Raw genomic sequence first — 14,118 nt, 5'->3', positions numbered from 1 at the left:
AATGACAATATGATTATTCGAGTTTGTGTTGGCCCTCTTGAATTCAACAAATCAAAATGACCGAATGTCGTATTGGTCAGGTGTCTCATATTGGCCTTGATTTTCTTATACAGACTCAGCTGAGCTTGGTAATGGATAAACCTGTTTCATATGGTATGCACAAACAAACTCGTCTTACACACAGGAATGTAAGACGATCCATTATAGAGCCACGTTACCGCCTGAACAGTGATTCTCGAGTCCGATACATGTATTTCTATCCACACCTTCAACCAGTGAAATATTCTTATAACATTGGGAAATCCCTTATAAATCTTTATATCAAGCGAGTAGGAGATTGGCCCGCGAGGGCCGCAGTCCCAGTGTTTCGGAAACTTTGCTAGACTATTGACCGGCAAACCAATTCACAAAGTGTATATTATTGCCTATATAACAGATGTTTACTCTCATTGCGTTAAGGTGATGACACACATATCAAGTGTAAAATTAATCATATTTCATTGAGCTATATTATTACTGTAACCATGGTAGCCACAACATCGGTCAATATAACAGAATTTATATAGATTAAGCCAATGTGAATTCCATTGGTTCGTATAACATGTACTACATCATCTAAGTGATATTTTGTCATCGGAAACATTAACATTTGTTAGCATTGAGGTATCAAAAGTACTAGTTCATTGACTTTCGGAGAAAATAGCTTAAATGTACGACTGAAAAGTCGTTATAGTATTGTGTATTGTCGAAAAAGGTCTTATATTCAGTTTTTCTTTCTATAAAATGTCTTCACGAGAAAATCTCAAACTAGCTCTATATATTAATATCAAGCTGAAATGATATTGTTGTTAGGTAACAGGGCAAACCCAAATTATTCTCTCGTCTACTCTAATATTTTCACGGGAAAAAAATAGGGTTTTAGATTAAATTGTTAATCTAGATCTATATAAAGAGATAAACTAAAATGAAAATTAAGTATAAGAGATACATGCATTGGTAGACATAGGGAGAAGGAAGTCTTGAATGATAAAAACCCTCATACTTAGCAAAACCATAGCCCAGAGTACAGGAAAAAGAAGGGAAAGGAAAACACTTCCGTTCCTACCGACCTTATTTTTGTCTTGCCACATTGTATTTTGGTCTAATAACTTATCCAGACTGCGGCCTCCAGAACATGACCAATCAAACACACTATACCGACCCGTATGATTCTGCATCCTTAAGACTCGTAAACTTGTTAAAGAGAAATGAGCCGCACCATGAGAAAACCAACATAGTGGCTTTGCGACCAGCATGGATCAAGACCAGCCTGCGCATGCGCGCAGTCTAGTCAGGATCCATGTTGTTCGCTAACAGCTTCTCTAATTGCAATATTCTTTGAAAGCGAACAGTATGGATCCTGACCAGACTGCGCAGATGTATTGGCTGGTCTGGATCCATGCTGGTCGCAAACACAGACACTTGGGGTTCGGACCCCCACATACCCCCATTCTCCTCCGCCCCTGGTTAAGTTTAGCCAATATTTTTTAGCATTTTACCATGTATTGAACATAGGTGACGATCATAAAACGCATTTTGTAACATTTCAGCGTGTTTTAAAAAAAATGTATTTTACCATCAATGCTCTCAATATTACAAGATTTGAAACATCGCACGAACACTAGGGAAACAATAGCCAGTTAAACTTTTAAATGAACCCCTACCAATGAATCACTGGTATCAATCGTCAGATCTGTTACCATTCTGTCAAATGAAACCAGTCCCGACAACTGTCATTTGTATTCCGACGAGAAATTAATAAATAATATAAATCAATCAATCTAAATTCTATGGAACATTTCCTTGCGAATTGATCCCTGCTTTGAACTGCGCATATCGTTGCCGGGTACAAAAATTGATACCGTTTCGACTACATTATACCGGATTATCGCTACAGCGCGTGTTACACGAGGTTTGTTTATATAACGAAGTGATGATCTTGTTTAACAAAGCCGTAAGAGTATCAATTTTGGAACCCGGTTTAAGACATGCGCTACACAAAGCGGGGGTCCAGCGCAAGCAAGTGTTCCCATTGTTCGTGCGATGTTTCATATCTTGTAATATTGAGAGCATTGATGGTAAAAATACATTTTTTAAAAACACGCTGAAATGTTACAACATGCGTTTTATGATCGTCACCTATGCTCAATACATGGTAAAATGCTAAAATATATTGGCTAAACTTAACCAGGGGCGGAGGAGAATGGGGTGTGTGGAGGTCCGAACCCCAAGTGTCTGTGGTCGCAAAGCCACTATGTTGGTTTTCTCATGATGCGGCTCAAATACAAAATCATAAATTGATGAAAACAAAGAATACAAAACAACCCAAACTGAAGTCAGATCTATTCAATCAATACATTAATCTACGGTGTCAAACAGTGCGAACTATATTTTAAAATAGAGTTTTAATGTTTTATATTGGAACACTTTTTCCCTGAAAGAAAAAATAGGCGTGTTAAATTCGTTAGTTTTTTTCTCATTTTACGTCAGTTTTGCATAGATATTCCACTAAAAGTAACTGTAGAAAAAACAATTGTTTTGTACAGATGAATGTGCATTATAAAAGATGTGACTCTACCATTTATATGTCAATCGCATATTTAACTTCACGAAGTGGCAAGATCATAAGGTACTATAATTCTAAAAGCTAACTGCCGGGAAACCTAAACTTGTGTTTACACAATCCTTGAATTGTTTTACTAGGGGGCATGATAAAGCATTATTGTTCGTCTTTTTTTTCCAGAAAGAAGTTGCCCATCCTGAAAATGCGACAAACCGAAACAAATCAATGCCCAGCACAGATTTGAGCGTGCAATATAAATTTACTTTATAACGACAGAACATTATCTATTGCTTTTTTTATTCTAGTGAGATTGCCCCAAGAATCACGCCGTTCGATACGTTCGTCAATAACGCTAACCAAATGTCAAGATCACCGGGCCGATACACAGAAACAGGACGAGATAATTAAGTGTCATTATTATTTCTGTTTAATGTCCTAAGAAAATCTTATAGTATCACGTTCAGTATTAATTCCACAGTGTCTTACCAACCGTTTCCATAATAGTTCCAAATTTGTAGAAGTCACGCACACTTACAAAGAACATTTTGTTCTTAAGTTTGGATTATTTTGTTCACAAAGAGATAAAACATTTAAATCTGGATTCGTACTCATGCTTTGAAGTTGTTATTTCTTTGCAAGCACTACCATGCTTCCTTGAACGAAGTTGCGAAATGCTACTGTATCCATTCAATGCGTTTTAAGAGTGAATTTTAAACTAAGTTTTATTTTGTTTTTTTTTTTTTTTTTTTTTTTTTTGTTGGATTTTACGTCGCACCGACACATGATAGGTCATATGGCGACTTTCCAGCTTTAATGGTGGAGGAAGACCCCAGGTGCCCCACCGTGCATTATTTCATCACGAGCGGAAATAATGCACGGAGGGGCACCTGGAGTCTTCTTCCACCATTAAAGCTGGAAAGTCGCCATATGACCTATCATGTGTCGATGCGACGTTAAATCCAACAAAAAAAAAAAAAAAAAAAAAAAAAAAAAACAAAAAAACGTTTTGCCGGTCACATGGTAATAACATACGCTCAAGACGTTTTATAATTCTTATTTATATTTCATTTCGGCAAAAACAACAGAAGCAACCAAGGAAGAACAGATAAAAATACCAAGTGGGGACATACGACTAGACATTGTCTGTGAAAGCCCACGGTTTGGGTTATTAACCTTTAGCCTGCTAGTGGCAAGTGACTGCTTTTGCGACCAGTGCCTGCACGTCCGCGCAGGCTGAAAATGGTATGCACTGTTCGCTATTCGGTCAATAAATTTTCACTGAACACCCCTTTGAATAATAAATGGTACTGCCCAAATTGAATGATGGACCACTCCATTTTAGAAATTTAGCAGGCTAAATGTCAAAACAGACCCTATTGCAACACTGATACTGATAACCCGCCGTTCTAGAGGTCGATGGCTATTGGTATAAGGTAAAGATTTCTCACGTGCAGTGACGTGGTAGATTTTGGAGAAGCTGTGTCCTTGCTAAATATCAGAAACATCAGAAATATGTAATATATTCAAAAAATGGTAGAGAACATTGTAGAAATAAGTTTTTCTTCAATATAATATTATATAACCCAGAAGAAGAATAACCCATTTAAATAAGAACCTTTGGAAGCAAGTCATATAATGTCTGTCTGTTTGTATCTCACATCTTGTGACGTAGGTTAATGTCGGAGAAACATATATATGATGCAAATGCATGAAAAAAAAAACAACTGCATAAGGTACATACTGAATCTCTTTCTTAAATATGAAAATGTTTAGGTATCTAAGTGTGCACTTAAAAGCATTAATTCCGGCCCGTCTGGACGGGTCAGTATTACAATAAGATCTTTGTTTAAAACAAAGAACAAATGCAAATGCAATAGTAAGCTTAGAAACAGCTTTTGCAATATATTAACCCAAAGTCACTCTTGTCAAAGTCTAAATGAAAGTTGTATCTTTTATTTCGTATCTGCTCGGTGGTATAGTTACAATTCTTTCAGTTTCAGTAATGTAGAACATTAGCATAATCGACTAGATTTTTACAAAACCCTAATTAGTCTATTCCGTGATTCACCAACTTTTAAGGTCAGAATCCCACATTTTCAACAGGGTTTTGTAACATTTTACACGGTTTGTTATCTATAACACAGATAATATAACTTAATGCTAGATTACGGATCCTTAGTTATATTTGCCAATGTTTTACATAATAACGAACAGGGCATCACCTTAACAAGTAAAATATCACCGCAAAGGTATCGTTCTTTCGGGTTCAAGAATTTTCGAGGATATGAAATTCTAATAAGAATGAACAAAAGGAATTGATGACAGTGTGACTATTGCTAACAGTCGGATGTGTACATCAAAATTAGCGTTCCGAAAGCACGGGTTCTAATTAGCGCCAAACATGGACTTTAAAAAAAACAGGCTATGCCAGGTCGTTTGGTTTTCTGTGCATTCGGGTCGCTATGACATTTGCAAATAAATTATGTGTAACTATAACTTCCTTCTAAAAATAATGGATTTTCTAGTTTGTTATTACACTGATGTACCAGGAAACTTTATCAAAATAAGCATAACTGTAGATTGCGCATCCTTGACCAGTCTTATAAAAACATTTTTTTAACAAAATAATGTAACAAGAAATGGAAAAAATGCATTTTAACATTTTTATAGCTTGATTACAGAACAACTGGGAACAAAACAGACCTTTTCACCTGCTAAAGCTGTAAGAGTGATAAACACGGATATGTTAAAAGTTAGACTAGCTCCTAGACTATGATATATCTTTTTACAATTTTATGATTGAATGTAGTGAACTGAGCCAGTCTATATCCTGTGTCCAACATCAGTCCTGTGTAAAAATCTCAAAAATAGACTGGCTTTTGTCTCTATGAAATTGAATTTGTCAAAAAGGGAAAAATATAGAAATATAGTTATTATCAGTCTAGTGGCTAGTCTAGTTAAAAGTGTGTAGCAGTTGAGGGCCAAAATGTAAATTTTTCACAGATAAACAGCATTTTAGTATTGACATTTTTAGTCAGTAATTGTACATTAATTATAGGTTATTGGATTTATATCGAGAAATATACACACGTTCTGCAGTGGAAAAAATAAAACAAAGAACTTATAAACGCGACAACACATGTGAAATTGACACCATAAATTCCGTTGATGTTAAATTGCGTTGAATTACAATGTAGGGATAACGCCCTACGGGCTCGGGCACCAACCAATCCCTCGGGATTCTGCAGACGTTATAACACGAAATGAACATGCGCTAACTCTATTCTAGCATAAAACGCGGAAAAATACTAATAAATGAATACATCCTACCTCAACGTCATTAAATTTCCATGAAATGCGCGGGAATATGTGAGTTATTTTTACGTTGACGTCATTTTGTTTTGAATTATCCGTTTTGGGGCCGAATGACGTTTACGCTTTGCCACAGAACTAGCATATATAAAAGGTGTTATAACAGCACGTGAGCGCGAGAATCTCTCTGTTAACACACGATTTCTCTCCTGTTAAAACACCCCCGAAATGTAACATTCTAGCATAAAACTGCTGTTATTGTCACTTTTCGGGGGTATTTTAACAGGAGAGAAAACGTGTGTTAACAAAGAGATTCTCGCGCTCGCGTGTTGTTATAACACCTTTTGATATATGCGCGTTCCGTGGCAAAGCGTAAACGCCATTCAGCCCCAAAACGGATAATTCAAAACGAAATTACGTCAACGTAAATTCTAGCATAAAACTGCTGTTCTTGTCACTTTTCGGGGGTGTTTTAACAGGAGAGAAAACGTGTGTTAACAGAGAGATTCTCGCGCTCGCGTGCTGTTATAACACCTTTTTATATATGCGCGTTCTATGGCAAAGCGTAAACGTCATTCGGCACCGAAACGGATAATTCAAAACGAAATGACGTCAACGTAAAAACAACTTAGACATTCCCGCGCATTTGGTGGAAAATTAATGAGAGAAATTGTTGAGAGACATTTTATCCATTTATCAGAAGTTTCTACGCGTTTTATGCTAGAATAGCGTTAGCGCATGTTCATTTCGTGTTATAACATTTGCAGAATCCCTCGGGAAAAAAACAACACAGACATTCCCGCGCATTTCGTGAAAATTAAATGTCGTTGAGTGACAATGTATTCATTTATCAGTTTTTTACGCGTTTTATGCTAGAATAGCGTTAGCGCATGTTGATTTCGTGTTAAAACATCTGCAGAATCCCTCGGGATACGTTGGTACCCTCGCCCTAACGGGATCGGGCACCAACCAATCCCTCGGGAGTCTGCAGATGTTATAACACGAAAAAACATGCGTTACCCCTACAATAACAGCAGTTTTATGCTGGAATGGAACTTGACGTTCAAATACAGGGTGCATGACGTAATTTATGGCGTGAATTTCACATTTGTTTTCGCGTTTATAATTTATTGTGATGTTTTTGGAAATGGTATACATTTCGTACAAATGAATATGCATGCTATTTATTATGAAAATATTTTCTAATTAATCTATGAAAAAGAAAGCTTGAAGAGGGATTAATGTAATTTTGTAATAGTTTTGATATAAAATTCTGTGTATTTATATGTCGTTGAACAGAAAATAAAATACATTTAAAAATGATTACAGAAAATAAATGAGCCGCACCATGAGAAAACCAACATAGTTCGTTTGTGACCAGCATGGATCCAGACCAGCCTGCGCATCCGCGCAGTCTGGTCAGGATTCATACTGTTCGCTTTCAAAGCCTATTGCAGTTAGAGAAACTGTTAGCGAACAGCATGGATCCTGACCAGACTGCGCGGATGCGCAGGCTGGTCTGGATCCATGCTGGTCGTAAACGCACTATGTTGGTTTTCTCATGGTGCGGCTCAAATTAGGACGGAAAGGTGTCCGTTGATGTGTCCAAATGGAATGTTTTAGTATGTTTAGACTTATAGAATTTGTAGACCCATACGACATAAGCGTAGGAGCAAAAGAGAGAGAGGAGAGAGAGAGAGAGAGAGTGAGAGAGGAGAGAGAGAGAGGGGGGGGGGCGGGGGGGGGAGCGGGGTGGTAGGGAGGAAACCGCCAGACTAAAAAGTTAGCTGAAACAATGTGTTATGTTTAAATAGCTATAATATAAAACCATACATACTGACCAAGCACATAATTTGAATTTTATGTCTATAATTCCACGAAAACATAATCATATATAATTATACATTTAAATAAACAAGAATATTGAGTATGGACAGAACAATAAAATATTCTGAGACAAATACTTCACTTGGTGGGAGACGGTATACTTTTTCGCATTCCCGTTTATAAAGTTACTGTCATTGCGATGGACAATGCATTTCTTTGTACAATTTAAATTTCGCAAAAAAAAATATGTTTCCGATTAAAACATCAATTACAAATTGTTTTTGTATGTTAATTATATTGATAACGTTTTAAGAAAAGAATAGTTTTTTTGGAACTCACCATTTTCAATCCCGTGTTTTTCGTTTTGTATTGTCTTCCAAAAATATCTCACTTTATTTACAGGAAACTGTTCTTGATAATATTCCAAATGAATCGTCACAAAGTCACACTTATATATTTTTCCATGTTTAACAAGGTACAGCTGTGCTGTAAAACATTTGAATATATGCGGTAATTCTTTATAGAAACAATATGAGTTGTTTATTTTTTGTCAAGTGAATAATTGAAATACAAATTTTATGAAACTTAAAATGCATAAAAGTATATTATTTCCAATGATATGTGTCAATATTTTTCGCTTTCCCCTTCTTGAAAAATAGAAATGTTACAAATACGTATAAAGTAATCTGATTTTTTCTGTTTTTTGATACATGAATCATCAAAGTTGCGCTATAAATGATAATTTGCGTTTTTATTTACAAATCAATGCAGTCCCTGCGTCTTTTACCTTGCGATAAACGTTTTGTATTCTGATGCGAATAAGTCTATAATAAATAATTGATCAGCAAGTTCTCAGTGCTACATTTGACACTCTGCTTTTGTATTGGGTACATTTAATGCTTGTATACTATTGTAGCCATGGTAATGTTGGTACTCGTAACTAACCGTAATTGCGTCGGTTCTCGTTACTAACTATTGGATGTTCAAAAATTAAGTTTATAAAATAGCTGATGAAACATGGCAGCTAGTGCCAACTAAAACTGGAGAAGACAGTTCTTTACCTTTTTTACTTTCAAACAAGTGCTAAGCATTTTGTCTTAAAAATACAATAATGCTGTTACTTTTTTTTCAATTAGGACGAATTTTAATGCACATAATAAAACTTGCTAGAAATTGTGAAAAGAAAAAACAAAGCAAAAACTAAAAAAATAAAATTATGATAAAATTGAGCCAGTGCGCAGGCTGATCTGGATCCATGCTGGTCGCAAATGCACTATGTTGGTTTTCTCATTGTGCAGCTCTAATAGAAAATGGAATATCAGAATGCTATAAAACACGCTGCTTCAGTCTAAACTGTATGCCATGTTGTTTTGCTTTGATCAAACAGTTAGGCAGAACGATGGTCAAGACGTTTTGGCTCTGCCGCAGCAACCCTGGAGTCACTGGTTCAAAAATCACTTGGGTCATGCCTGTGTAGCTCCTGACATGATAGCGGTAGATGGTTTTCCACAAGAAGCTGAAATGAAATAGATTAAACTTGCAGAAAATGGCCCTACTGCAGCATCCCCAGACCTTTATCCTTCTCGCCATTGTAAAACATTTCGATATAAAGTTAAGATTAGTTTGAATAAATGTGTCTTTTGTTAATTAGAAGCGGAAACAATTGGTTGCGATCATTTGGACATAATGGCATTTTAGTGATCGCCAATCAATCAAACGATGCTGTTGCACGCGTGTTAAGATATATTCAAATGCATTTACTGGCATTTTAAATAATAAATGATCATTAACAACGTGCAGATTATGACAAAGTAAAGCAGAACAAAATAGATTTTTTTGATAAAACGGCTCATTTATTTAATTATTTCTGACATACAAACAAGCAAAATTCTAAACATGATGATTAAAAATTCTTCACGCAGGGTATATAGCAAATCGGAAATGTGTAAAATGAAAGTAATTGAGCCGCGCCATGAGAAAACCAACATAGTTTGCGGCCAGCATGGATCCAGGCCAGCCTGCGCATCCGCGCAGTCTGGTCTGCATGGATGCACAGGCTGGTCTGGATCCATGCTGTTCGCTAATGGTTTCTCTAATTGCAATAGGCTTTGAAAGCGAACAGCATGGATCCTGACCAGACTGTGCGGATGCGCAGGCTGGTCTTGATCCATGCTGGTCGCAAACACACTATGTTGGTTTTCTCATGGCGCGGCTCAAATGGTACTAAAAAGAAAAACCAACATGTTATTAACACGACCAGATATAAATTGTGTTTGTATGCAACTGAAAATCGCTGTTAATAAGTCACAGCTATTTCTTCATTGCGCCAAACATTAAAGCGGTGCAAATGACAAATAAAAAAAATCAGACAGTGATTTTCTCTTCAATAAAAAACATTTAACGCTTGCCCAGATGCATGTAATTATTTTATCACCCGGACGGAGACCAAGGATATATATCTTATTCAACGACAAATCACGGTTTAGGTTACATTATTTCTTAATTTTATAGATGTTTTTTTTTTCAAGATTTACAAGTATAAGTTACGTATCGTCAAAAAGACGTTACAGTGTTAAATGTGATCAGCTACGTCCCTTGATGGTGAGACACGTGTTCTTCTGCTCATGTAAAATCTTGAGCTATTTTTATTAAATTTTGGATTATATGGCTTGAAAGTGGACTAAATTTTTTGTCATTTTGGACAATGTATAAAAGGTCTCATCTGTCAAGTGCAAACCACTCCAAAAAGAATATTGGAACTAAAAAAAGGGAGAAAATTGAAACGGTTGGCTAGTTCGCCATTGCAAGAAACCAACGATTCAAACATGACTTATGGAATTTCTATGAACACTTCATCTAACATAAACACTCATGTAAGTGAACATTTACCAAACTTTAGCCTGTAACATAGCAAAATTGAATTGTATCATTGAAAAGTTTTGTAACTATCTCCACTTTTTTTTGGTTCCATTGAGACCCTGACAACATCTGATAATACTGTGTAAATTGTAACTATTTTCACTTACTAAATTTCATTGTGCCTCTGATAACATTTATTGATAACTGAATATAATTCTTTTCGTTTGTTTACCAATATTTCATATGTGGTTGCATACAATGTTTAATGCCGAAATAAACGTATTGCATTGTATTGTATTGTACTGTAAATACATATTAAATTTTCTTAATGAAAGCAGAATTCTAAGCTATACACATCATGAAATAATTACTATAAAATTTTGGTCCACTGTTCGGGAAAAGGAATCTATATGACAGATTAGGAGTGCCTTTAGAAGTGCCTCAGAAACATATGTTTGAGTTTAGATTATATTTCAGAATGAACTCAGTAGATCTAATATAAATACAAACAAAATAATATCAAAGACATATCAAATAGAGACATTCGTGAGTTCAGACGCTTCGTCAGGGTGACGTCACACTGGAAATCATCGCCATTCAAGAAAGATCACTAATAATTCAGGATTTATTTCTGGGCGTTAATAGTCTCTTTCATAACATAATATAAGCATTTTATATACAAATGTGTATAATGATTCAAGTTAGATTCAAATATCTGTTCTGATCTTTTTTGTATCACGGATTTATATAGCGCTTTTCAAATTACATACTCTTGCTTTCTAACGGCTTGTTCGGCTGTTGGATCTTGCAGACATGGTTCATGGCATATCTTCTTGAAGAGGACTTTAGCAGCTATTTGAAGCATTAAACATGTGTAAATTCCCGAAATCATACTAAGTGTCATCGCTTCCGAAAACACTTCAATATGGCTTCGAGTGTACTTCTTGAACGACCCTCTCTCAGACATTGTATCGATCACTGCTTGTTGATGATACAAAATAATTAGCTTCTACTTATTGGTTCTGTTTAATTGGCAATCCGTATATCGATATTATATACCTTGTAAATACATATTTCCATATACATTATGCATACTTATTTGTTAATGTGTAGTTACATTATTGCAACATATGTTCACGATATATATAACCAGTCTACCAAGTGACGTCATGCCATATCTCTTTATTATAGGTCTACCAGGAAAGTAGCAATGGGAATTGAATTATTTCTTTGTATTTTTTTTTTATAACAATTTAGTTTTATACAGCACACATAGAAATAAACTGCATTTTTCAAACAATGACATATTTTCTAATATTTCGTTTTCTTTCCCTTTTCGTTTCTTTTCTTCAGTCTTGAAATTTAAATTTTCATATTCTTAAAGTTGAAATTTTGTCGAACCCGTCATTAACGAATAATAATTGATTTGTTTTTTCAGTTGCAAATACTCTCTAACCGGGTTTTCCAATCTGAATATTATCAATAAATCACCAGTGACAGATTATAATAATCTGTAATATTATTTCTCCTTTAATAAACACAAGAGTCAGTGCCCTTGTTATCGAAATGCACAGCTTAGTTATATACTGAGTCTTGTTAGAGCACAGATTGATACGGAAGTTTAGCGCAGTTCACTCTACACAGACATGTATCCCCTAGGTTATTGAACAGTGCCTAAAACTGCTTCGCCAAAGAAAAGAAAATGGGGAAAAACAAAGGTACTGTCGTCAAAATAATGAATAAAACAAAGAAACGCCAAAGGACGGACGTTCCTATAGATGTACAATATCACAATTGATTAATTGAATAATTGATAAACGATCTCCTTTGCGGTACGACCGGGGAGGTAAAATTGTTCACGGGTCAACATCTAGATTTAAAGGTGGTCATTTGGATTTTGGTTATGAAATGGAATTGTTAGAATCTTTTAAAATAAATGATTAGGAATTATTTATTTACACTGCGCTGAGTGTGTTTATTTTTCTTTCTTAGATATTTTTCTACGAAGATAGATGAACATAATTTGCGTAATGAATTATAATGATATATTAAGTATAATTATCTTTACATGCCAATGATGAGCATTATAATTTTTTAACAGCAACTGAAAAACAAGTTTAAAAATAAAATTCCATTCCCACCCTTGTCACATTAATTAAGTAACAGGAGAGGATAGAAGAGGAGGATTTTTTCATGTTCAATTTATTAGATTCATAAAATGTGAGGCTCTGTCGAACATTTTATCAATTTTATTCCACGAGTTCAATAAATTCAGTGTGGAAAGACACAAATGTAATATTCTTATTATCAAATGAAAAACTTTTCCTACTGAAACATCAAAATTTTTTCTTTCTATACCTGTTATACACCATGTTTATTTGACCAATGCCTCCTGTACTTAAAACTGAAACTACGCCAACGGCAAAGCGTTATTACACTAGGGTATCTCAGCAAAATTATTTAAGGTCTGTGAAATTATTTAATGAGTTTATTTCACGCCCACGACATCAAACGTGTGATAAAGTTATTTTTAGTTCTAAAGTTTCAAGCAGTTTAAAAACTTGGCAAGCTTTCCGATTTTTTTTTTGTAATAAGAAAAAAGAAATACACATTTTCCCCCAGTGATTTTACCGTAAACGAAAGTTGTTAAGCATATTATAAAAGATAACCGAATACCAGGCACTGGAAATTTCTGAGATGCTCTTGAGTGTCTCCCACTTAACTAAGGGGCCAGTACTGGTTCTTCACAGGAAAGACGGCTTCGTGTGTATCGGTGCTTTACACGGGCACATTAAAGAACACAAAGAGCTAGGCTAAGCTAAGCCGGACAGGCCTGTATCTAAAAGAGATTTCTCTTTCTCTCTCTGTTCCGGGAGCTTTGTCTCTCTCTGTCCCTCTGGTTAGATCGCTAGATGTGAATTTGACGTCCTGAGTGGCTGCCTTTGCGTTATATAAAGCGCTTTTGGGCATGTTTATTATGAAAAGGGCGCTATATAAATCTGGTATATTAATAATAGTATATGAAATGTGATAGGGGTTATAAAATGTTACTTAAATGTGATTAGCCACCTTTAAGCATAGTAAAAGAAAAATGTTCTTTGCTAGTAAATTTAAATTTCAACATTGATACAACAGATAAAACAAAAATGCATGTGAAGTGTTAGCAAGAAAATCGATGGGTTTCAAACAAAAAGTTTTTATTTACAGTGGAAAGTTTAAAAGATTTATATTTTACAGACACAACTACAAAATGTCAACATAGCAGCTAACATGTTATTGTTGTATGTGGTTTATAACAAATTAAGTTCACTTCCGTTGAAGTCAAGTATTAGCAAACTAACGTCCTAAATAGAGGATATTTGTTTGTCTCAGTGTAAGACTGAAATATCTTTCACGAACACCAGATGCAATATTTTCATCAATGGCATAGCCACGATGTTCATGAGTGAAAGCTATTTTGATCTTACATGTAAAACAAACAAATTTTCTTTTTTATTTCATGTTTTGACTAAGTTTAC

The 14,118-nt window shown here is 35.1% G+C and overlaps 1 protein-coding gene across 1 annotated transcript in view; it reads right to left on the bottom strand.

The window, feature by feature from the left end:
* The window catches only part of LOC128547689 (mucin-2-like), a 30,686-nt gene extending 19,119 nt beyond the window's left edge, over positions 1-11,567 (bottom strand). The window contains exon 1 of the mRNA XM_053520773.1: positions 11,367-11,567. Within this exon, the coding sequence (XP_053376748.1) occupies positions 11,367-11,567 (201 nt within the window). The remainder of the gene's footprint in view (positions 1-11,366) is intronic.
* Between the last annotated feature and the right edge of the window lie 2,551 nt (positions 11,568-14,118).

This window comes from Mercenaria mercenaria, chromosome 13 (genome assembly GCF_021730395.1).
Source record: "Mercenaria mercenaria strain notata chromosome 13, MADL_Memer_1, whole genome shotgun sequence".
NCBI lineage: Eukaryota > Metazoa > Mollusca > Bivalvia > Venerida > Veneridae > Mercenaria > Mercenaria mercenaria.
The sequence above is the reverse complement of the archived record's forward strand: the minus strand, read 5'-3'. Positions and strand labels throughout refer to the sequence as shown.